Genomic DNA, 23683 nt, shown 5'->3' on the forward strand with positions numbered 1-23683 from the left:
CACCTGTACATAGCCAATCTAGAAATAGCCCAAACAACTACCTCTTCCCCTACTGTATTTATTTATTTTGCTCCTTTGCACCCCAGTATTTCTACTTTGCACACTCATCTACTGTCAAATCTACCATTCCAGTGTTTTAATTGCTATATTGTATTTACTTTGCCACCATGGCCTATTTATTGCCTTTACCTCCCTTATCTCACCTCATTTGCTCACATTGTATATAGACTTATTTTTCTACTGTATTATTGACTGTATGTTTGTTTTACTCCATGTGCAATTCTGTGTTGTTATTTGTGTCGAACTGCTTTGCTTTATCTTGGCCAGGTCGCAGTTGTAAATGAGAACTTGTTCTCAACTTGCCTGCCTGGTTAAATAAAGGTGAAATAAAAAAATAAAAAAAACAACTGAAAGAGTACCAGATGAGAGTACACACTAGAAAAAGGCTAACATACTGTTGATACAGAGAGCGAGTAAACCTGTCTGTTACCTACAGTAGATGTACTGTAGTTGTCAATGACATCAAATTCCTGATTGGAGTACCAGAAGTGAGTACACATGGAAAAAAGGCTAACATATAGTATTGTAAACACCTTTCTGTTGCTACCTTTAGTAGGTGGCATTGTTAATGATATCAGTGTTTTACTCAACAGCTGCTCCTCCAGGCTATACTCATCCATTGTATACATAGAGCTGTCGAAGAGAGAAACACACTGGCACACTGTTACAACCTGTCTTTGGATCACACTGACTAGTGTTTGCATTTGTTCTCCATTACAGACACCTGAGGTTCAATATACATTATGTCAGCAATCTGAGTAGCAGACAGATTTTAAAGAGACATTTATATCTTGAGGGCCAAGCGCCAGTCTCGTGAATGGAGTTGGCCCGATACTCTTGAAAACCAACCTCTTTCTCAGCATTTCTCTCTCCCTCACTCTTTCTTGCACTCTTGCTCTCTCTGCACCCCTCTCTCTCTCTGCCTCTGTCTCTCTCTCGCTCTCTGCATCACTCTCCCCCATTCTTTTTAACTTATCATACCCTCTTTTCCACCCCCCCCCCACTCCTCCTCCATCCCTCCCTCCCTCCCCCTCTCTTTCTTTCTCTATTTCCCTGTCTGCTTCACTACGTTGTTCCTCCCACACCTGTCTAGCCCGCGTTTCCGCCATTGGAACAGCCATCCTATGACTGTTCTGTTCTGCAGTACTGCTGCTTTCCTTGCATGATCATGACACACTCACTCCTGTACTGCAGTGGCTGCCGGATGCCTGTGCTGTGTGTGTGTGTGTGTGTGTGTGTGTGTGTGTGTGTGTGTGTGTGTGTGTGTGTGTGTGTGTGTGTGTGTGTGTGTGTGTGTGTGGTGTGTGTGTGTGTGTGTGTGTGTGTGTGTGTGTGTGCGTGCGTGCGTGCGTGCGTGTGTGCGTGCATGCGTGCATGCGTGGGTGTATGTGTGTTTGTGTGTGTGTGTGTATGTGTGCAGCCCTATATCCCAGACTGAATCACTGACTATATAAGATGAATCAGCCAATTATGCGCTATGAGTGTTCAGGTTTTCACGCCAGCTGTCACAACTTATACTTTTCTCTCTCAGTTCACCTCAGTCACAGCCAGCTGTCGCAACTACTACCTTTCTCTCTCAGTTCACCACTGTCACAGTCACACAGCATATCTAGTCATCCAACTTCACCTTGGTGCCATAACTCCTTCCCAAAAACGGTTGGTCTAGATACTGTAATGTTGGTGTAGATTTTAGCCCTGGCAGACTCCATGTCAATCTAAACACGTATTGGTTACTCAATAACTGTTACTGCTTGACCAAATAAATATAAAATAAAACCTGATAGACTTAATAAAAGTTCATTGAAAAAAGAATGTGCCATGATTTCTACGTTTGCAGTGTGTTATGGTATTATAGCTGTTTTCTTTTCCACTCTTAGTGAGGCAACTAGATAGGGTCGGCAGATGTGTGTGGTGTTGTGGCCTAGTTAAGTTGGGCTCTCAGCAACAACTAATCTGGACATATTCATTATGATGAGAACTCCAGTGAGTGTGCATTACACATGCCAAATACACTTGAAACTTGGTTTCTCTTTGTGGGATATATTATTGGTGTGTTTGTCTGTTTCTTTCCCAGTCCCATTGAGGCTATAATTGAGGACCAGATGCTGTGTTGTGGCATAGTTTTCCTGTGTTTTATATTCCCACACTATGAGGTTGGAATAATACTGTGAAATGGTGAAAATTATGATAATGCCCATTTAGTGTAAGGGCTCTTTGTAAAGATCGCTAGACATTTCAGCCTGCTTTGGTGGGATGGAGTTTTGGCCTGCCTGGTGACATCAACAGGTGGTAAATGAGGCCTAATAGATCAATAAGAAAGACAGTTCCCAACCTCACTAGTTTTCAATTTTCCCCTCTCCACTCATACCACTCCCAGAAAGTTTTAATTGAAAACAATCACAGTAAGGTACCTAATTGTTACCCAGAAATGATTTGATATTGAGATAAAAATGGATGCATTGGATCTTTAAAGACAGGCTTAATCTGGAGTGGCCTGGCCTTTGGGTCTGTTTTTACTCCACTATGTTTTCTTCAGAAACCAAATATCATCCTGTTAAGTGTTAAGAAACACCCACTAAATGAATCATAGCTAATTAAAATGAATTGCACACTGGAAGGAAACCTCTGAAACAAGGACAGAAAGACATTGTATATGTCCCAAACGGCACCCTATTCCTTATATAGAGCACTACTTTTGACCAGAGTCCAAAGGGCCCTGGTGAAAAGTAGTGCACTCTACAAAGAATAGGGTGCCGTTTGGGACACAGATATCACCTCTCGTTTTCCAACCTCCTCCACTTATCTTGTTACCTTTAACTCTTCTAATGCTCTCCTTGGCCTTGGTAATCATGTTAATGTAGGAGGCAAAGCACCAACACACAACATTAGGCAACCTTCACACTGACAATACCCAGCAGCAGTACTACTACTAGCAGACATGGGTTCAACTACTATTGGAAACTTTCAAATACTTTAAGTGTTTGCTTTAGCCTGCCTGGCTGCTTTGCTTTCATCTCGGTTATATGTATCTGTCTCTTCAATTTAGCCCAAAATGGTTGAGGAAAAGAGGTTAGGGTATCATCAAGAGGTACTGACCATTATATTAATGTCTGTCTTCTCTCTTCCCTGAAGCTTAACTGTACTCATTTAATATTGGTCCGACTTCAAACATACACTTCTTATGATATTCTCTCCCCTTCTCTCTAAGTTTCTTCAACTACCAGTAACCAATCTGTTAATGTTTAATTTCTATTGCAAAATACTGCATCGAAAGGCTCTTTAACAAAGTAAGGAAAAAAACTGAATATATAAATATTTTATAAACCTGTCAGTTTGCCTATGGGTTTAACTTCAAGCATAACTACTCAATTAAAATGATTCATTAAATATAAAATAAATACATATTTATTTTATAGAGGCTGCACATAAACCACTGCTGGACACAATCAGAAGCCCTTAACTAATATGAGTCATTTCTAAGGTTGTGTCCCAAATGGCACCCTATTACCTATAAAGTGTTGACTATGAAGGGTTTAGGGTACCATTTCAGACGCAACTAAACCTCCGGCTCATAAAATGTTCTACAGATGTAGAATCGAATCTTCATTTGATCACCCTGTTGCAGGAGAACATTTCTGCAATGTAGGAAATGTAAAACTTGTAGTGTATTTGAGGTTTAAAAAGGCTTCTGAAGTTTGTGATTTCCACTTTGAAATTTCAGACTTGATTTTCCCTTACGGAAAATGTATCAACCCCTACAAAAATGTCCATGAATTATAATCCACATAATAATTTATATTTCCTGTTGCTGCAAGATTATTTTTCTGCTGTAGCAAACTGCTCCAATTCAGATCCTACATCTGTAATTGAGGACGTTAAGTACCACATACTTTGACTTGAATGCTCTTTTACAGTCATAATATAAGGGCTAACTAAGCTTGTATAGAAACGTAATAGGCCTAAACTCAATTTCTAAATCTGTGTATTCAGGGACAAAAATGTACTTAAAGGGTAGCAAGGCTTGATGTGAAATACAATAACATTCCACTAAAAACCTAACCAACATCAGAGATAGCTACCACACTGTCAGGCGACAATGTATCTTAAACATATAATAAATTGGGTTTAAAGATGGTGGCAATTCTAAATTCCTTAACATTTAAGCAATAAAATAATCTGTCAGAACAGTTTACTCTTAATATTTCAAGATGTTTTCATGTTATCTAGAGCATTGGTGACTGTAACTGTGCTGCTGGCAATGATTTTTTTTATTTTTTTTTAATTGTCGATGTTTACTGACACCGGTCATATTCATCAGTACTTCTGCTCTCTTGCACATTCAGACAAGTGTTCTGAAATCGGAGTAGATAGCCAGAGTGAATTTACGAACGCACCCCTAGTGAGTGCATTTTATTTACTGTGCGGAGTGCTCACTATACGGTTACCTAGCGACAGGCCTTCCTGAATACAGAACAGTACTGTATATTTAACAGCTGTTTGCTCATTCTATTGTAGAAATATATCGCTCCTTAGCTGGAAACAAAAGCTCTGTGTCTGCATCCCAAATTGCACCCTACTCACTATATACTGCACCATAGGGCTCTGATCAAAAGTAGTGTACTAGGCAGGGAATTGGGACTCTATGAGAAATTGTTCCTCACTTGAAACTCCATTAGAATCTCATCATGGAGGTGCTCCGGCGTCCGTAGGCGTCTGCTCCTCTCCTCTCCCCTCTGGCTCCAGGATTGGATTACACAGAGACGCTATTACAGCTACAGCTACAGCACTCCGAATAATACAAGGTCTTAAATTACACTCCTCAGTTTTACACTCACTGCAGCAGCAGGATGGGATGGAGAGGCATTGGTGCTTTAATGAGCCCTGCTTGAGACATAAGTCTTTCCTGCTCTGCATAAGCAACAAAGCAGACAACCACCAGAGTGACAGTACTAAGAGGACATGAGGCTTTAATGTAACACCATCAAAAGAAAGTACAGTGTGAGTAATCATGTTTCCTTTAAGCCACTTTGTTATCTAATCCAAGAGGGCATCCGAAATAGCACCATATTCCCTTTATACGGCACCTTTTTCAAAACAGGGCCCATAGGGCTCTGGCCAGAAGTAGTGCACTATATTTGGATTAGGGTGCCATTTGGGAGACAGACCAAGGCTTACTTAAAGCACTTTCTATTTCCTCCAATGTGTGATGACGAGTGCATAGGAAATCCCAATGCACAATACCTTCAATGTACTGGGCCAAAATAATTCCTGTGTGTTATGACCAACAAAAGAATAACAAGAACAGGTCTGCTGTGCCTTTATAGAGTACAGAGAGTGGCATAAGTTTGACAGAGGATTAAGGTATAATTTAATATTAAATGTGTCATGGTTAGTGAAACAGGGCCAAATCGATCTGACACTTCAACAGGGCCTTCTCTTTAGGTTAACAGAGTGATGAGTGGCTTCACAGTAGGGTTGAATAGAGGGAACTGGGTTAAATCATATCCAACTTTATTTGTCACATGCGCCAAATACAACAAGTGTAGACCTTACCATGAAATGCATACTTACAAGCCCTTAACCAACAGTGCAGTTCAAGAAGATTTAAGAAAATATTTACCAAATAAAAAGTAACACAATTAAAAGCATGACGTGAAATGGAAGTGTTAAATGATATGCCTCTCTAAATCTGGTTTCTCTATGGCCTTCTCTCTGCTATCTACATGATCAATCATCAACGCTCAGGTTGGGGACAGACAGCGCATCTTAGTAGGCTAAGATGTATCTATCATCTTATCATCTTTCTTGTCACAGGTAGGCCTACATTTGCTGCAGCATAGCCTATGCTACAGTAGGATAATATAAGGACTGAATGCGCATCGAATATACACATCTCCATCTCCATCTGTCACTTAATTTTTTTATTGTAAAGATACTTTTTTTATATTTGCAGCTGCAGAGTTTTAAAACAACCTATCACTCGAATATCATTGCTTCAACTCAGTGCGTACTTGAGCACTCTGTCTTTCTCTCTCTCCATCAACTCCATTCAAATTGAATCCAAAATAGATAATCCTGTTCAAGATTTAGATATATATTATATATGTAAACAGAGCATCGCATGTTTTCTCCCATCTTCATGGTTTGAACGAGGTGCGTAATTCCAGTCCGTATAATACAATACACTACATTAATCCAGTACACACTCAAAAATATTGGCCTACTGAAGCTTGTTTCATTTATTTACCCAAGACAGAATAGCTACTTCTATGGCCTTTTCTGTTTTTCTGTCGTGCGTAATGTGCCGTAGCCTATATATTTAATTTTTTCTTTATTTAAGCAGGGAGTCACCATAGGCTATGTACTGGATGGTGGCACAATCATTTGGGCTTTTTTGGGCTTGGGCTCATAAAACGTCTTTAATGTAGGGCTCATAAAACGTCCATAATGTTTGGCTCGTCAGGCTCAGGTAGCTGTCACATCAGCTTTCGCATTGGCTCCCCCTCCTGTCCAGCTCAGGCATTCGGTGTCACCGGCCTTCTAGCTGTTGCCAAGCCTGCTGCTGGCAAATGCCCTTCACTCATCAACCCCGGACTTGTCTCGTCATCATTACACACACCTGGTTCCAATCCCCACTCTATCACTGTATATATACTCCCTCTGTTATTTGTATTTGTCGGTCATTGTAAATGTTGCTTGTTTTCCTGAGAGGAATCTCTCCTACTATTTCCTGTGTACTTCATTATTTTGCACTTTTGGTTTCGTCCCTCTTTTATATATGGTGCTTTAATAAATTCAGTAGTTCTAAACCTGCGACTGCCTCCTGCCTACTCCTCTCTACACTTGTGACAGAATGACCGACCCAAGAGAATAGGAAGAAGCAGGACATCCCGACCTCTGCGCTATAGGAGCAAATCTCTTATACCACGACTCGTGCCTGGAGCACCTACGAGGTGCTCCGGACCGTACGCCAGCTGCAGGCTACACCACCACCTTCCCAGCTCCCCGCGGTTGGTCCAGCCACCCCACCGCCATCTACATCACCTGATCCGAACAGCAACGTCCACCTGCTCCTCCTGGAGTGGTTTGACGGCACCCCAGCTCAATGTAGCGGGTTTCTCCTGCAGTGTGACCTCTGAGAGGTACAAGGTGGCCTTGGTGATCTCGGTGCTGACAGGCCGGGCTCTGGAGTGGGCGCACGCCATCTGGGAGAGGGACGGTCCAGAAGTGCAGTCCTATGAGAGCTTCACCCAACTCTTCCATGCCGTTTTCGACCACCCTACAGAGGGCCGAGAGGGAGGTGAGCGTCTCCTCCGTCTACGCCAGGGGTCCAGGACAGCGTCTGCGTCCACTGGCTGGAACGACTAGCCCAGTTGACGGTTTTCCGCAGTGGGCTACAGGCGGACGTCCAGACCCGAGCTGGCCTGTTGCAATGAGGACCTCAAGCTGGACCAGCTCATTGCCATGGCCATCCGCCAGGATAATCTCCTGCGTTCCCGTTGTCTCCCATCCCGGGGGTTCGGGTCTCTCCCAGGAACCTCCAGCGAGACTGAGCCCATGGAGGTGGGCATGATGCACCTTCCCCCAGAGGAACGTCAACGCCGCCGTCAACAGGGTCTCTGCTCCTACTGCGGGGAGTCGGACCACCCCTGGAACACCTGTCGCAGAAGGAGAACCAGGCGAGGAAGCGACAGGCCGAGGAGTGCTCCTGCACTGCCCCAGGTAGGCGTGGACGTGCCTTGCTCCTCTCTGTCCACCCAGCCCGTCCTCCTTCCGGTCACCTTCCTGGACTATCCTGGCCCCCCACTGAGTCCTGCCCTAGTGGACTCAAGTTCTGCAGGCAATTTCTTAGACTAGTCAGTGGCCTTATCATTATGCATTCCTTTAGTCCCTTTACAACCCCCTATCCCAGTCCATGCCCTAGACAACCGTCCTCTAGGAACCGGACTGGTGTGCCAGACCACGATTCCCATTTCCCTCACAGTTGCTCATAACCACAATGAACGCATAACTTTCCTCATCTTAGACTCTCCTGCACACTCCGTAGTTTTAGGTTTCCCCTGGTTACAGTTGCATAACCCCAGGATATCGTGGACAGAGGACGCATATCCCACGGTAGTTATTGGGGTCAAATTTGTCTCCACTTTTGTGGATTGGGGTGATCAGTCCTTGGTTCCAAATATTGGGGAAGATGCCAGAGCTAAGGATGTTAAAGAGTTTAAGTATAGCAAATTGGAATTTGTTGTCTGTATATTTTATCATGTCATTGAGGATACCATCAACACCACAGGTCTTTTTGGGTTGGAGGGTTTTTATTTTGTCTTGAAGTTCATTCATGGTGATTGGATAATCCAGTGGGCTCTGGTAGTCTTTAATAGTTGATTCTAAGATTTGTATTTGATCATGTATATGTTTTTGCTGTTTGTTCTTTGTTATAGAGCCAAAACAATTGGAGAAGTGGTTGACCCATACATTTCCATTTTGGATAGATAATTCCTTGTTTGTTTAGTGTCTTACAATTTTCCCGGAAGTGGTTAGTCTATGGACTCTTCATTATATTGAGCTGATTTCTGATGTGCTGTTCCTCCTTTTTCCGTAGTGTATTTCTGTATTGTTTTAGTGCTTCACCATAGTGAAGGTGTAGACTCAGGTTTTCTAGGTCTCTATGTTTTTGGTTGGACAGGTTTCTCAATTTCTTTCTTCTGTTTTTGCATTCTTCATCAAACCATTTGTCATTGTTCATTTTCTTTGGTTTTCTGTTTGAAATTGTTAGATTTGATTGGGAAGCTATCAAAGGTCAAATATATATTTTAGATTTTCTACTGCCAAGTTTACACCTTCACTATTACAGTGGAACGTTTTGTCCAGGAAATGGTCTAAAAGGGACTGAATTTGTTGTTGCCTAATTGCTTTTTGGTAGGTTTCCACACTACATTCCTTCCATCTATAGAATTTCTTAATATTACTCAGTTCCTTTGGCTTTGATGCCTCATGACTGAGTATTACTCTGTTCAAGTAGGCTGTGATTTTGCTGTGATCTGATAGGGGTGTCAGTGGGCTGACTGTGATTGCAATGAGAGACTCTGGGTTGAGGTCAGTGATAACGTAGTCTATAGTACTACTGCCAAGAGATGAGCTATAGGTGTACCTACTATAGGAGTCCCCTCAAAGCCTACCATTGACTATGTACATACCCAGCATGCGACAGAGCTGCAGGCGTTGTGACCCGTTTTTGTTGGTTATGTTGTCATAGTTGTGCCTCGAGGGGCATATGGGGGAGGGAATGCTGTCAACTCCAGGCAGGTGTTTGTCCCCCTGTGTGCTGAGGGTGTCAGGTTCGTGTCTGGTTTTGGCATTTACAGTTGAAGTGGGAAGTTTACATACAAGATGGCGTAGCAGTCGGACGTGTGTTTTTGTCTTCTCCCTTGTAAACATCGTTAACTGGCTACTAGTTAGCCATGGCCCGCTAGCTGTCTAAAGTACATCGGACTGTTAGCGTAAGAGGCCCATCGGACAAATTCTTTGGCCACTATACCCACCATACAGAGCCCTGCTGATCCGTCGTCTGAACCCGGAACCCCAACAGAAGCTAGCCAGCTAACTAGCTACTAGCTGTAGTCAGCTAGCCACTGCTAGTGGTCATCAGCCACCTCTAGCACGGACAACTCTTGCCAGTCTGCACAGCACGACAAACAGAGCAAATCGGACAAATTTTTCTCCATATCTCCGGATTCCTACCGCAAGCTCTGAACCTTTTTTTTCTTCACCTGGATCATCGCAGCTAGCTAGCTGCTATTCGAGTGGCCACTCCTGGCTAACGTCACTGTCCCGAAGCAAGAATCAATTAGCCTGGAGCTAGCCTTGCTAGGCCCATCTCCCGGCTAGCCAAAGAGGTCCATCAGCCACTACTTGGGCTACAATACCTCTTTTTGCCAACTGGCTTGGACCCCCGCCGACTCATCACGACTGGACCACCAATGTGATTCGCCCAATGGGGTTTTTCTCAACTGGCTCCGCCGTCGCTTTGTCCCCTGAAATCCCATCCGCTAGCATGCTAGCCGTGTCCTGCTAGCTGTCCAGAGCACATCGGACTGTTAGCTTAAGAGGCCCACCGGACAAATTCTTTGGCCACTCTACCTATTCTGCCAATTGGCCTGGTTTACCACATGGAGCCCTGCTGATCCGTCTGCCGAAGTAATAGCACGAGGGGGCCACAACAGACTTTCTTCCGTTGCGACGTCCCTCCAAGGCCCTTCTGTTAGCTTGCTAGCCCTGGCCCGCAAGCTGCCTGAAGCCACTCACTGGACTCCTATGATCACTCGGCTACGCATGCCTCTCGCTAACGTCAATATGCCTTGTCCATTGCTGTTTTGGTTAGTATTTATTACCTTATTTCACTGTAGAGCCTCTTGCCCTGCTCAAAATGCCGTATTTAAGACTTTAGTTCCACCTACCACACATGTGGTGACATCACCTGGTTTAAATGATATTTCTAGGGACAATATCTCTTTCATCGTCACCCTCACTGTATCCACATCCTACCATACCTTTGTCTGTACATTATGCCTTGAATCTATTCTACCGTGCCCAGATATCTGCTCCTATTACTCTCTGTTCTGAACGTACTAGACAACCAGTTATTTTAGCCTTTAGCCGTACCCTTATCCTACTCCTCCTCTGTTCCTCTGGCGATGTGGAGGTTAATCCAGGCCCTGCAGTGCCTAGCTCCACTCCCATTCCCCAGGCGCTATCATTTGTTGACTTCTGTAACCGTAAAAGCCTTGGTTTCATGCATGTTAACATTAGAAGCCTCCTCCCTAAGTTTATTTTATTCACTGCCCTAGCACACTCTGCCAACCCGGATGTTCTAGTCGTGTCTGAATCCTGGCTCAGGAAGACCACCAAAAACCCTGAAATTTCCATCCCTATCTAGAACATTTTCCGACAAGATAGAACTGCCAAAGGGGGCGGTGTTGCAATCTACTGCAGAGAGAGCCTGCAGAGTTCTGTCTTACTATCCAGGTCTGTACCCAAATAATTCAAGCTTCTACTTTTAAAAATCCACCTTTCTAGAAACAAGTCTCTCACCGTTGCCGCTTGCTATAGACCACCCTCTGCCCCCAGCTGTGCCCTGGACACCATATGTGAACTGATTGCCCCCCCATCTATCTTCAGAGCTCGTGCTGCTAGGTGACCTAAACTGGGACATGCGTAACACCCCGGCTATCCTACAATCTAAGCTTGATGCCCTCAATCTCTCACAAATTATCAATGAACCTAGCAGGTACAACCCCAAATCTGAAACACGGGCACCCTCATAGATATCATCCTAACCAACTTGCCCTCCAAATATACCTCTGCTGTTTTCAACACAGATCTCAGCGATTACTGCCTCATTGCCTGTATCCGTAACGGACCTGCGGTCAAACGACCACTCCCCATCACTATCAAACGCTCCCTAAAACACTTCAGGGAGCAGGCCTTCCTAATCGACCTGGCCCGGGTATCCTGGAAGGATATTGACCTCATCCCGTCAGTAGAGGATGCCTGGTACTTCTTTAAAAGTGCCTTCCTCACTATCTTAAATAAGCATGCCCCTTTCAAAAAATGTAGAACCAGGAACAGATATAGCCCTTGGTTCTCTCCAGACCTGACTGCCCTTGACCAGCACAAAAACATCCTGTGGTATTCTGCATTAGCATCGAATGGCCCCGTGAAATGCAACTTTTCAGGGAAGTTAGGAACAAATATACACAGGCAGTTAGGAAAGCTAAGGCTAGCTTTTTCAAGCAGAAATTTGCATCCTGTCGCACAAACTCAAAAAAGTTCTGGGACACTAAAGTCCACGGAGAATAAGAGCACCTCATCCCAGCTACCCACTGCACTGAGGCTAGGAAACACTGTCACCACCGATAAATCCACTATAATTGAGAATTTCATTAAGCATTTTACTACAGCTGGCCATGCTTTCCACCTGGCTACCCCAACCCCGGCCAACAGCACTGCACTCCCCACAGCAACTCGCCCAAGCCTCCCCCATTTCTCCTTCACCCAAATCCAGACAGCTGATGTTCTTAAAGAACTGCAAAACCTGGACCCCTACAAATCAGCCGGGCTAGACAATCTGGACCCTCTCTTTTTAAAATTATCTCCCGAAATTGTTGCAGCCCCTATTACTAGCCTGTTCAACTTCTCTTTTGTATCGTCTGAGATTCCCAAAGATTGGAAAGCTGCCACGGTCATCCCCCTCTTCAAAGAGGGAGACACTCTAGACCCAAATTGCTACAGACCTATATCTATCCTACCCTGCCTTTCTAAGGTCTTCGAAAGCCAAGTCACCAAACAGATTACCAACCATTTCGAATCCCACCGTACCTTCTGCGCTATGCAATCTGGTTTCAGAGCATGTCATGGGTGCACCTCAGCCACGCTCAAGGTCCTAAACGATATCATAAACGCCATCGATAAGAGACATTACTGTGAAGCCGTATTCATCGACCTGGCCAAGGCTTTCGACTCTGTCAATCACCACATTCTTATCGGCAGACTCAACAGCCTTGGTTTCTCAAATGATTGCCTCGCCTGGTTCACCAACTACTTCTCTGATAGAGTTCAGTGTGTCAAATCGGAGGGCCTGTTGTCCGGACCTCTGGCAGTCTCTATACGGGTGCCACAGGGTTCAATTCTTGGGCCGACTCTCTTCTCTGTATACATCAATGATGTCACTCTCGCTGCTGGTGAGTCTCTGATACACCTCTACGCAGACGACACCATTCTGTATACTTCTGGCGCCCTCCTTTGGAAACTGTTAACTAACCTCCAGATGCCATACAACTCTCCTTCTGTGGCCTCCAACTGCTCTTAAATGCAAGTTAAACTAAATGCATGCTCTTCAACCGATCACTGCCCGCCCGTCCAGCATCACTACTCTGGACGGTTCTGATTTAGAATATGTGGACAACTACAAATACCTAGGTGTCTGGCTAGACTGTAAACTTTCCTTCCAGACTCACATTAAGCATCTCCAATCCAAAATTAAATCGAGAATCAGCTTCCTATTTCGCAACAAGGCATCCTTCACTTATGCTGCCAAACATACCCTCGTAAAACTGACCATCCTACCGATCCTTGACTTTGGCGATGTCATCTTTAAAATAGCCTCCAACACTCAACTCAACAAATTGGATGCAGTCTATCACAGTGCCATCCGTTTTGTCACCAACGCCCCATATATTACCCACCACTGCGACCTGTACGCTGTCGCTGGCTGGCCATCGCTTCATACTCGTCGCAAAACCCACTGGCCGCAGGTCATCTACAAGTCTCTGCTAGGTAAAGCCCTAGGTGCTGCTGTAGACCCTCCTTGGTTGGTGACAGATGCACCATATCATCAGCAAACAGCAGACATTTGACTTCAGATTCTAGTAGGGTGATGCCGGGTGCTGCAGACTGTTCTAGTGCCCTCGCCAGTTCGTTGATATTCAGTTGAAGTCGGAAGTTTACATACACCTTAGCCAAATACATTTAAACTCAGTTTTTCACAATTCCTGACATTTAATCCTAGTAAAAATTCCCTGTTTCAGGTCAGTTAGGATCACCACTTTATTTTAAGAATGTGAAATGTCAGAATAATAGTAGAGAATTATTTACTTCCGCTTTTATTTCTTTCATCACATTCCCAGTGGATCAGAAATGTACATATACTCAATTAGTATTTGGTAGCATTGCCTTTAAATTGTTTAACTTGGGTCAGACTTTTCGGGTAGCCTTCTACAAGCTTCTCACAATAAGTTTGGTGAATTTTGGCCCATTCCTCCTGACAGAGCTGGTCTAACTGAGTCAGGTTTGTAGGCCTCCTTGCTTTTTCAGTTCTGCCCACAAATGTTCTATGGGATTGAGGTCAGGGCTTTGTGATGGCCAGGGCTTTGTGATGGCCACTCCAATACCTTGACTTTGTTATCCTTAAGCCATTTTGCCACAACTTTGGAAGTATGCTTGGGGTCATTGTCCATTTGGAAGACCCATTTGCGACCAAGCTTTAACTTCCTGACTGATGTCTTGAGATGTTGCTTCAATATATCCACATCATTTCCCTGCCTCATGATGTCATCTTTTGTGACGTGCTCCAGTCCCTCCTGCAGCAAAGCACCCCCAAAACATGATGCTGCCACCCCGTGCTTCATGGTTGGGGTTGTGTTTATTCGGCTTGCAAGCCTCCCCTTTTTCCTCCAAACATAACGATGGTCATTATGGCCAAACAGTTCTATTTTTGTTTCATCAGACCAGAGGACATTTCTCCAAAAAGCACAGTCTTTGTCCCCATGTGCAGTTGCAAACTGTACTCTGGCTTTTCTATGGCGGTTTTGGAGCAGTGGCTTCTTCCTTGCTGAGCGGCCTTTCAGGTTATGTTGATATAGGACTCGTTTTACTGTGGATATAGATACTTTTGTACCTGTTTCCTCCAGCATCTTCACAAGGTCCTTTGCTGTTGTTCTGGGATTGATTTGCACTTTTTGCAACAAAGTATGTTCATCACTAAGAGACAGAACGTCTCTCCTTCCTGAGTGGTATGACGGCTGCGTGGTCCCATGGTGTTTATACTTGCGTACTACTGTTTGTACAGATGAACGTGGTACCTTCAGGCATTTGGAAATTGCTCCCAAGGATGAACCAGACTTGTGGAGGTCTACAATTCTTTTTCTGAGGTCTTGGCTGATTTATTTTGATTTTACCATTATGTCAAGCAAAGAGGCACTGAGTTTGAAGGTAGGCCTTGAAATACATCCACAGGTACACCTCCAATTGACTCAAATGATGTCAATTAGCCTATCAGAAGCTTCTAAAGCCATGACATAATTTTCTTGAATTTTCCAAGCTGTTTAAAGGCACAGTCAACTTAGTGTGTGTAAACTTCTGACCCACTGTAAGTGTGATACAGTGAAATAATCTGTCTGTAAACAATTGTTGGAAAAATGATTTGTGTCATGTACAAAGTAGATGTCCTAACCGACTTGCCAAAACTATAGTTTGTTAAGAAGAAATTTGTGGAGTGGTTGAAAAACAAGTTTTAATGACTCCAACCTAAGTGTATGTAAACTTCCGACTTCAACTGTACGTATGACATTTGAAATGTCTTTATTCTTTTGGAACTTCTTTGAGTGTAATGTTTCCTGTTCATTTTTATTGTTTATTTCACTTTTGTATATTATCTACTTCACTTGCTTTGGCAATGTTAACAAATGTTTCCCATGCCAATAAAGCTCCTTGAATTTAAGCAAATTGAAGGACACCTTCATTCCCTCTAACAATGACATTATCTCTAGCTATGTGTTCCTCAAACATCCAGGAGCTTTCAGTGGTTTAGTGATTGTAATGTTGAGGTTGTGGACTTTTGTTTATTATCTATTTCACTTGCTTTGGCAATGGAAACATATGTTTTCCATGCCAATAAAGCCCTTGAATTGAAATTGAATTGAAATTGAAATTGGTTCCAACAATTGTTCCTGTTTGGCAACAATCTAGATCAAAGGACACAACAGAAGACAAACAACAAACACTGGGGTTAAAATCCCCAATGCTGAGTCCGAAATGGCACTATATTCCAGTGTACTACTTTTTGACAAAAGTAATGTACTTTATATGGCATAGGATGCCATTGGGGATAAACCCTGTGTCTTGTTTCATCGCTTTGAGGAAACCTTTCCTCAATTACTTTTCACAGTGGGACCCTTCTATCAGACTGGGCTCTCTGCCACCCCAATATCATTAATTTCCCGTTATAATACCTTAATCAAGGCCAGCAGAGGGAAACAACATGACAATACAGGAAGTAATTATCACTTCCCTATGGGGGAGAACAGACCACAACAGACTGGCCACACAGTTGGTCATCTCGGCATCCAGAACCAAATCTCCTGTGTTCTGGACAGTTCGTAGATGATAATGTTTTGTCTGTCATGGGATACTACATAGTAGGCTATGTTTGGTTGTGTCCACCTGTACTATTTGGTCTACAACACTTTTCCATTGGGGTACTACAGAAGCCCTGTTTATACCTGCTGCTAACATGCGTCCTTCGTCCTCATCTTGTGCTGATCTTGCCCGTTTACACTTATAAGATCTGATCACAAACAGTTCATAATGCATCTTTTAATCATCTACACCTGTCTAAAAATGTGGGCACGATCAGAATGTGGACAAGATCAGGACAAAGGATGCATGCTAGAACCAGGTATAAACAAGGCTAGACTACCACAGTCTGGTCACACAGTAGGGCACACGGTGGTTGTCTAAACTAAAAATATCCTCCTGCACTGTTGGGTACAACATAGCTCAAACAGTCTGGTCACACAGAAGGCTATATACGGTCCAGTGGAGGCTCCTCAGAGGAGAAAGGGGAGGACCAAAATGTTATCCTTTTTAGATAAAACTATATTAAATATATTCATGTCATCAAATATTTGATTAAATAACACTTTTTTGCAATGATGGTCTACAGTACTGTCTGGGGTAGCACCATTGTGCAGCCAGAGGACATCTAGCTTGTGTCCTCCTCTGGCTATATTGACTTCAATACAAAACCTAGGAGGCTCTTAGGCCTCACCCCCTTCCATAGACATACATGGTAATTATAACCACTTCCGGAGGATATCCTCCAACCAATCAAAGCTTTTGCAGTATGAACTGACATGGTGTCCATCCAATTATAGAATTAGGATCAGAGAATTAACCTATTGAGTTGTATTGGGATTGTGCCACAGATTAAGTGAGAAGTGATAGTTGAGCATTTTTGGGATATTATTCAATTAAAATTATTTTTTTCAAATTACAGGAGACTGAGGAGGTATATTATAAATCGTTTTCTTGGTTTTAGAACTTTTGAACTTTTTTGTGTCCAGTTAGTGCAATTTATAGAAATGTTCCTTGCTAACTCCAGTAGCTAGATAGCTACCAGCGCGGGTGTGCAGTTTTCTGCGGCAGAATGGTAGAACGGCCAACACTGTTCTAAAATATTGTGGACTTTTTGTTGAAGAACCCCTTACATTCTCTTGGGTACACAGAAAAGGTGCGAATTAAAAGCGAGCGTTGACCTTTGCCTGAGATCAGTTTCATGAAGAAGGATGAAAGGTGAGGGTGTTCAATAACAAAGTATAGCTGGTTAACAGGGAGCCTTGCATCAAGCCGCCTGTATTGCTGGCCTGCATTCATTTTTAGGCATGCAATAATTTGCTTTTAGAGGACACAAGGACTCGGTCGAAAAGCATTAAATATTTATGGCAATTTAGCTAGCTAGCTTGCACTTGCTAGCTAATTTGCCCTATTTAGCTAGCTTGCTGTTGCTAGCTAATTTGTCCTGGGATATAAACATTGAGTTGTTATTTTACCTGAAATGCACAAGGTCCTCTACTCCGACAATTAATCCACACATAAAACGGTCAACCGAATCGTTTCTAGTGATCTCTCCTCCTTCCAGGCCTTTTCTTCTCTGGACTTTATATTGCGATTGGCAACTTTCAGAAATTAGGTGCATTACCGCCACCGACCTCGTTCGCCTTTCAGTCACCCACATGGGTATAACCAATGAGGAGATGGCACGTGGGTACCTGCTTCTACAAACCAATGAGGAGATGGGAGTGGCAGGACTTGCAGCACGATCTTCATCACAAATAGAACTGACTTCTATTTTAGCCCTTGGCAACGCAGACACTCGCTGGCGCGCGCGAGCAGTGTGGGTGCAATAATTGAATAATATAGATTTCTACATTTATTTTGCAACGCTCGCAGACGCGACGCGAGCGGTATAGTCAGGGTATTATACGGAACCCAAAGCGGCTGCTCGCATGCGCCATCGTGCATACATGTATTTTGTCCCCCCACACCAAACGCGATCACGACACGCAGGTTAAAATATCAAAACAAACTCTGAACCAATTACATTAATTTGGGGACAGGTTGAAAAGCATTAAACATTTATGGCAATTTAGCTAGCTAGCTTGCACTTGCTAGCTAATTTGTCCTATTTAGCTAGCTTGCTGTTGCTAGCTAATTTGTCCTGAGATATAAACATTGAGTTGTTATTTTACCTGAAATGTACAAGGTCCTCTACTCCGACAATTATCCACACATAAAATGGTCAACCGAATCGTTTCTAGTCATCTCTCCTCCATCCAGGCCTTTTCTTCTCTTGACTCTATATTGCGATTGGCAACTTTCATAAATTAGGTGTATTATCGCCACTGACCTCGTTCGTCTTTCAGTCACCCACGTGGGTATAACCAATGAGGAGATTGGCACGTGGGTATCTGCTTCTATAAACCAATGAGGAGATGGGAGAGGCAGGACTTGCAGCGCGATCTGCATCACAAATAGAACTGAGTTCTATTTTAGCCCTTGGCAACGCAGACGCTCGTTGGCACGCGCGAGCAGTGTGGGTGCAACAATTGAATAATATAGATTTCTAAATGTATTTTGACCATGCGACGCGAGCGGTGTAGTCAGCCTGTTAGGCTTCCCACTTTCCTCCGCTGGTTATTTATTTAGCAAAGATGATAACACATAATCACTCCAGAGAGACACAAGCAAAAACTCGTGATATAAATGTTGTAGCAGCCTAGGCTACACCTAAACATTAGAAATCTGACATGCTGTATGGGATGAAAACGAGACCATTTTTCAGTCTGATCAACTATAGGCTACTAATAAGAGCAGCTGCATACAGTCTATGCGCCCTGTCCATCTGGTCAGGGTAAACTAATTGGTAACGTTATGTATTTGTAGTCCATTTGTGTGTCAGGAGAAAATGTGATCAAATTTAGTTTATATTCAAAATTGGGCTGGCTAGCCTGCCTACACATTTTTAATCCATAATGATTAACTGGAATGAATGAATGAATCAACATAATAGTGATGACTGATGTGAGTAAATGTTTTGTAAGCACTACAGTTGCATAAGCCTGCATGACATGCATAAAGAAAGCTCAGCCCTGTGAGTTATATTGTCTATCTGTTGTTGTCTATGTGTCTGGGTAGAGGAAATCCCCTCCTAATCTAGTCTAAATATAATGTATATGACAAATATAAGGTAGCTGCAGTTTGACAGGGTTTTCATCCCGGCAGGGCCAGGAGTTTTTTCAGGATTTAAAAAAAATCATGTGACCTGATTAGGAAAAACTGGTTCCATCATAGCCCATATAAAACCTTTTAACAACTGATTAAATCACTGGCATACCTTATAGGGTCCAGACTTTTCCTAGTTAGGGTAACATATGAGGAAAAACTCCAGGCCCCAGGGGGTAATGATTGCCCCACTGCTCTGGAACCTATGGTGCCACCAGTCTGCTTGCAGTTGTCAGTTATCGTCAGGTATGTGGATGATCAGGGCTTTACTCAGGAACTTTTCTTGGGATACTTTGATGTTTCAAGTGGGCGAGACGTGCAGTCTGTGTTTGACTATGAATTTTGAGATGTCTGAGTTTAACTTCATAGAGAAACTTGTTGTCCAAACCTACGATGGCGCAGCTGTAATGGAATGTATCTGCTATTTGTATTTACCGCTAAGTCCCCTCCTGCTCCCTGATTAAGAGGGGATGACTACTCCACTCCACGACCTTTGTCAACTTTCTCCTGACATGAACTGAAGCCCTGTCTCATGTGCCCACTCATCCACTGGCACATTGAATGTTTCCCCTCCAAGCACTGTGAGTACCCCTATAAATGTTCTCTCATTCCTGTATGTAGAGTCAATCACATACACAATCACATTATTACACGTCAATGATTGTACTCCTTGCTTGGACTAACTCATTCTTAGCTCTTTTGTCTAACTGTGTAGAGTGTTGTGTTATTGTTTTTTGTCTTCCCAGTCAAATCCTGTCCTGCACTGGTCAAGCCTCTGAATGCCTCATTACCTCATTCAAGCACTGCTGTGATCCCTTTCCCACACAGTGTAAATAGCCCTCTCATTCCCATTCCCCATAATATTGTACCATAAATGTATTTATTAAATGCTTTAGGTTAAAATAATTTGTCTTTGACGACTTTTGAAACACACTTTGTCATCTCTGTGTGTTACGCGCCTATACAGTTGGTCTCCCATCCTCCTCAATTTTTCAAGTCACCAGCCTCTACTGATTCGCTTGTGTCTAAACTAAAACTACCCATCTGTACTGTCAGGCACAACAGAGTATGGGCTATTATAGATTACAACAGTCTCTCTATAATAGCCCATACTGTGGTCTACCTTGTCAAAAAAGATCCACCTTTCCAGTACTAGTCTGGTCTGCACTACAAAACAACTTCAAACCATTTAGTACACAATGCGTCGTCAGCTGTGTTCGAACCCCTTTCAGGATTGGCCATTGGTTGATTGGAAGGGGAATACAGACTTGTAAGAAGATTGGAGGCACAACTATTATACTACAGCAGCCATTGAAACAAATAATGGGCAGTCAACAGCTTGTAAACAAATATGTCCTCTTAGCTTGACCCAAAGGATATACAGTACATTACATACAGTACATTATTATTTTTTACTTCTTTATTATTCAAAATCTCAGAGCTATTTATATACAATATGTCTGACTTAATTAGGCTGAAGATATGCCTTCACTTATGTTTAAAGGGATAGTTCACCCAAATGACACATTGGTTTCCTTACCCTGTAAGCAGTCTATGGATAAGGTATGACAGCAATCCATTCTAATGTTTTAGCATTTGTGGCACAAATCCTATTCAAGTTATGGTACTGATATTATCACTTTTCGCGCATCATGTTCAAATCATCTATAAGTTACTTTGTTGAGCTTCACATTTAACTTTAGATACTTTAGGATGATGTGGACATGATGCGCAAAAAATGCTAATACTGGTACCATGACTTGAATCTGATTTGCCAGGGAAACTAAACCAAATAATGGATTGCTGTCATACCATAGACTGCTTACATGGTAAGGAAACCAATGTGTCATTTTGTAATTTGGATGAACTATCCCTTTAAGTAAGAAGTCTCTTTCATGGGGTTGATCCTGTTTTAATGTAATATTTTATCTGAATGCTTTTCACTACTACTCTATACTGTATAAATAATTTTATCAGAACTTTCTCCTGAATGTATTAGTACAACATTTTTCTACAAAATAAACATACAAAATAAACAATGACGTACTGTACATATTCACACATTATCACACTGTCTCTCTTCCAGAGGGTGTTTTGTTCTGTACTTACATCTGAGTTGAAGCGAAGTTGACAGATGTTACAGGAAATCACTTGTTTTTTCTTCAGAGGGATGGGGACCCCAAATGTGTGGTTTATTACAGCTTTCTGCACGGGATCCATCTGGAAGACAAGAAGACAGGAGTGCAACTGTTAAGTGTCGAACCGACACTGGAGAGATAGAGAGATATAGAGAGCTCTCTTCCATCTAACTAACACATTAGCTGGTTTCCACAGACTAGCAGCACCCCAAGATCAGTGGAGAGTGAACACCTTGAAGGAGGACAGATGGTAGCCTGGTAGTGTTCACTACCCAGTGACGCTCATCTACAGAGAAAGGTGTTAAAGACATACAGTGCCTTCGGAAAGTATTCAGACCCCTTGATTTTTTCCACATTTTGTTACATTACAGCCTTATTCTAAAATTGATTAAATAAAAACAACTCCTCAGCAATCTACACACAATACCCCATAATAACAAAACATATTTGTATTTTTTTTAGCAAATGTATTAAAAATAAAAACAGAAATAACTTTTTTACATAAGTATTCAGAACCTTTGCTATGAGACTAGAAATTGACCTCAGGTGCATCTTGCATTTCATTGATCATCCTTGAGATGTTTCTACAACTTGATTGGATTCCACCTGTGGTAAATTCGATTGATTGGACATGATTTGGAAAGGCACACACCTGTCTATATAAGGTCCCACAGTTGACAGTGCATGTCAGAGCAAAAACCAAGCCATGAGGTCGAAGGAGCTCCGAGACAGGATTGTGTCGAGGCACAGATCTGAGGAAGGGTACTAACACATTTCTGCTGCATTGAAAGTCCCCAAGAACACAGTGGCCTCCATCATTCTTAAATGGAAGAAGTTTGGAAACACCAAGACTCTTCCTAGAGCTGGCCGCCCGGCCAGACTGAGCAATCATGGGAGAAGGGCCATGGTCAGGGAGGACTAAAATGGTCCTCCCACACAGACAGTGTGGTGAAGAAGATGCAACAGCGCCTATTCAACCTCAGGAGGCTGAATACATTTGGTGTGTCACCTAAAACCATCACACACTTTTACAGATGCACAATTGAGAGCATACTTTAGGGCTGTATCACCGCCTGGTACGGCAGGACACCTACAGCACCTGATGTCACAGGAAGGCCAAGAAGATCATCAAGAACAACAACCACCCAAGCCACTGCCTTTTCACCCCGCTACCACCCAGAAGGCGAGGTCAGTACAGGTGCATCAAAGCTGGGACCAAGAGACTGAAAAACAGCTTCTATCTCAAGGCCATCAGACTGTTAAACAGCCATCACTAACATAGAGAGGCTGCTGCCTACATACAGACTTGAAATCATTGGCCACTTTAATAAATGGATCACTAGTCACTTTAATAATGCCACTTTAATAATGTTTACATATCTTGCATTACTCATCTCATATGTACAGTATATACTGTATTTTATACCATCTATTGCATCTTGCCTATGCCGCTCTGTCATTGCTCATCCATATACTTATGTATATATTCTTATTCCATTCCCTTATTTAGATTTGTGTGTAGTAGGTAGTTGTTGTGGAATTGTTAGATTACATGTTAGATATTGCTGCACTCAGCACTAGAAGCAAAAGCATTTTGTTACACTCGCAATAACATCTGCTAACAATGTGTATGTGACCAATAACATTTTATTTTATTTGACCAAGAACCTGATGGTCACTCTGGCAGAGCTCTAGAGTTCCTCTGTGGAGATGGGAGAAACTTCCAGAAGGACAACCATCTCTGCAGCACTCCACCAATAAGGCCTTTATGGTAGAGTGGCCAGATGGAAGCCAGTCCTCAGTAAAAGGCACATGACAGCCCGCTTGGAGTTTGCCAAAAGGCATCTAAAGGACTCTCAGACCATGAGAAACAAGATTCTCTGGTCTGATGAAACCAAGATTGAACTCTTTGGCCTGAACGCCAAGCGTCACATATGGAGGAAACCTGGCACCATCACTACGGTGAAGAATGGTGGTGGCAGCATCATGCTGTGGGGATGCTCAGGACCTCAGACTGGGGCAAAGGTTCACCTTAAACAGGACAACAACCCAAAGCACACAGTCAAGACAACACTAGAGTGGCTTCGGGACAAATCTGAATGTCCTTGAGTGGCCCAGCCAGAGCCCGGACTTGAACGTGATGTGCAAATATGCAAACATTTCTAAAAACCTGTATTTGCTTCTTCATTATCGGGTATTGTGTGTAGCTTGATGAGGGGGAAAAAACTATTTGTGGAAAAAGTCTAGGGGTCTGAATACTTTCCAAATGCACTGTATTTGATGCTCTCTCTCCTACCTCTTGCTAGCTCACATAGAATATTATGAAATCTGGATTACACAGAAGAGAGAACAGATACAAAAATCTGTCG

At 42.9% G+C, this 23683-nt stretch overlaps 1 protein-coding gene across 3 annotated transcripts in view; it reads right to left on the reverse strand.

Moving 5' to 3' along the window:
* Window positions 1-23683, reverse strand: part of LOC106586462 (zinc finger protein 385B) — a 173274-nt gene that overhangs the window by 19278 nt on the left and 130313 nt on the right. For all 3 annotated transcript variants that reach the window (XM_014173811.3, XM_014173809.3, XM_014173812.3), the window contains one exon: window positions 21286-21396. In XM_014173811.3, the coding sequence (XP_014029286.1) occupies window positions 21286-21396 (111 nt within the window). The remainder of the gene's footprint in view (window positions 1-21285; window positions 21397-23683) is intronic.

This window comes from Salmo salar, chromosome 25, assembly GCF_965601325.2.
Source record: "Salmo salar chromosome 25, fSalSal1, whole genome shotgun sequence".
In the NCBI taxonomy this organism is placed as follows: domain Eukaryota; kingdom Metazoa; phylum Chordata; class Actinopteri; order Salmoniformes; family Salmonidae; genus Salmo; species Salmo salar.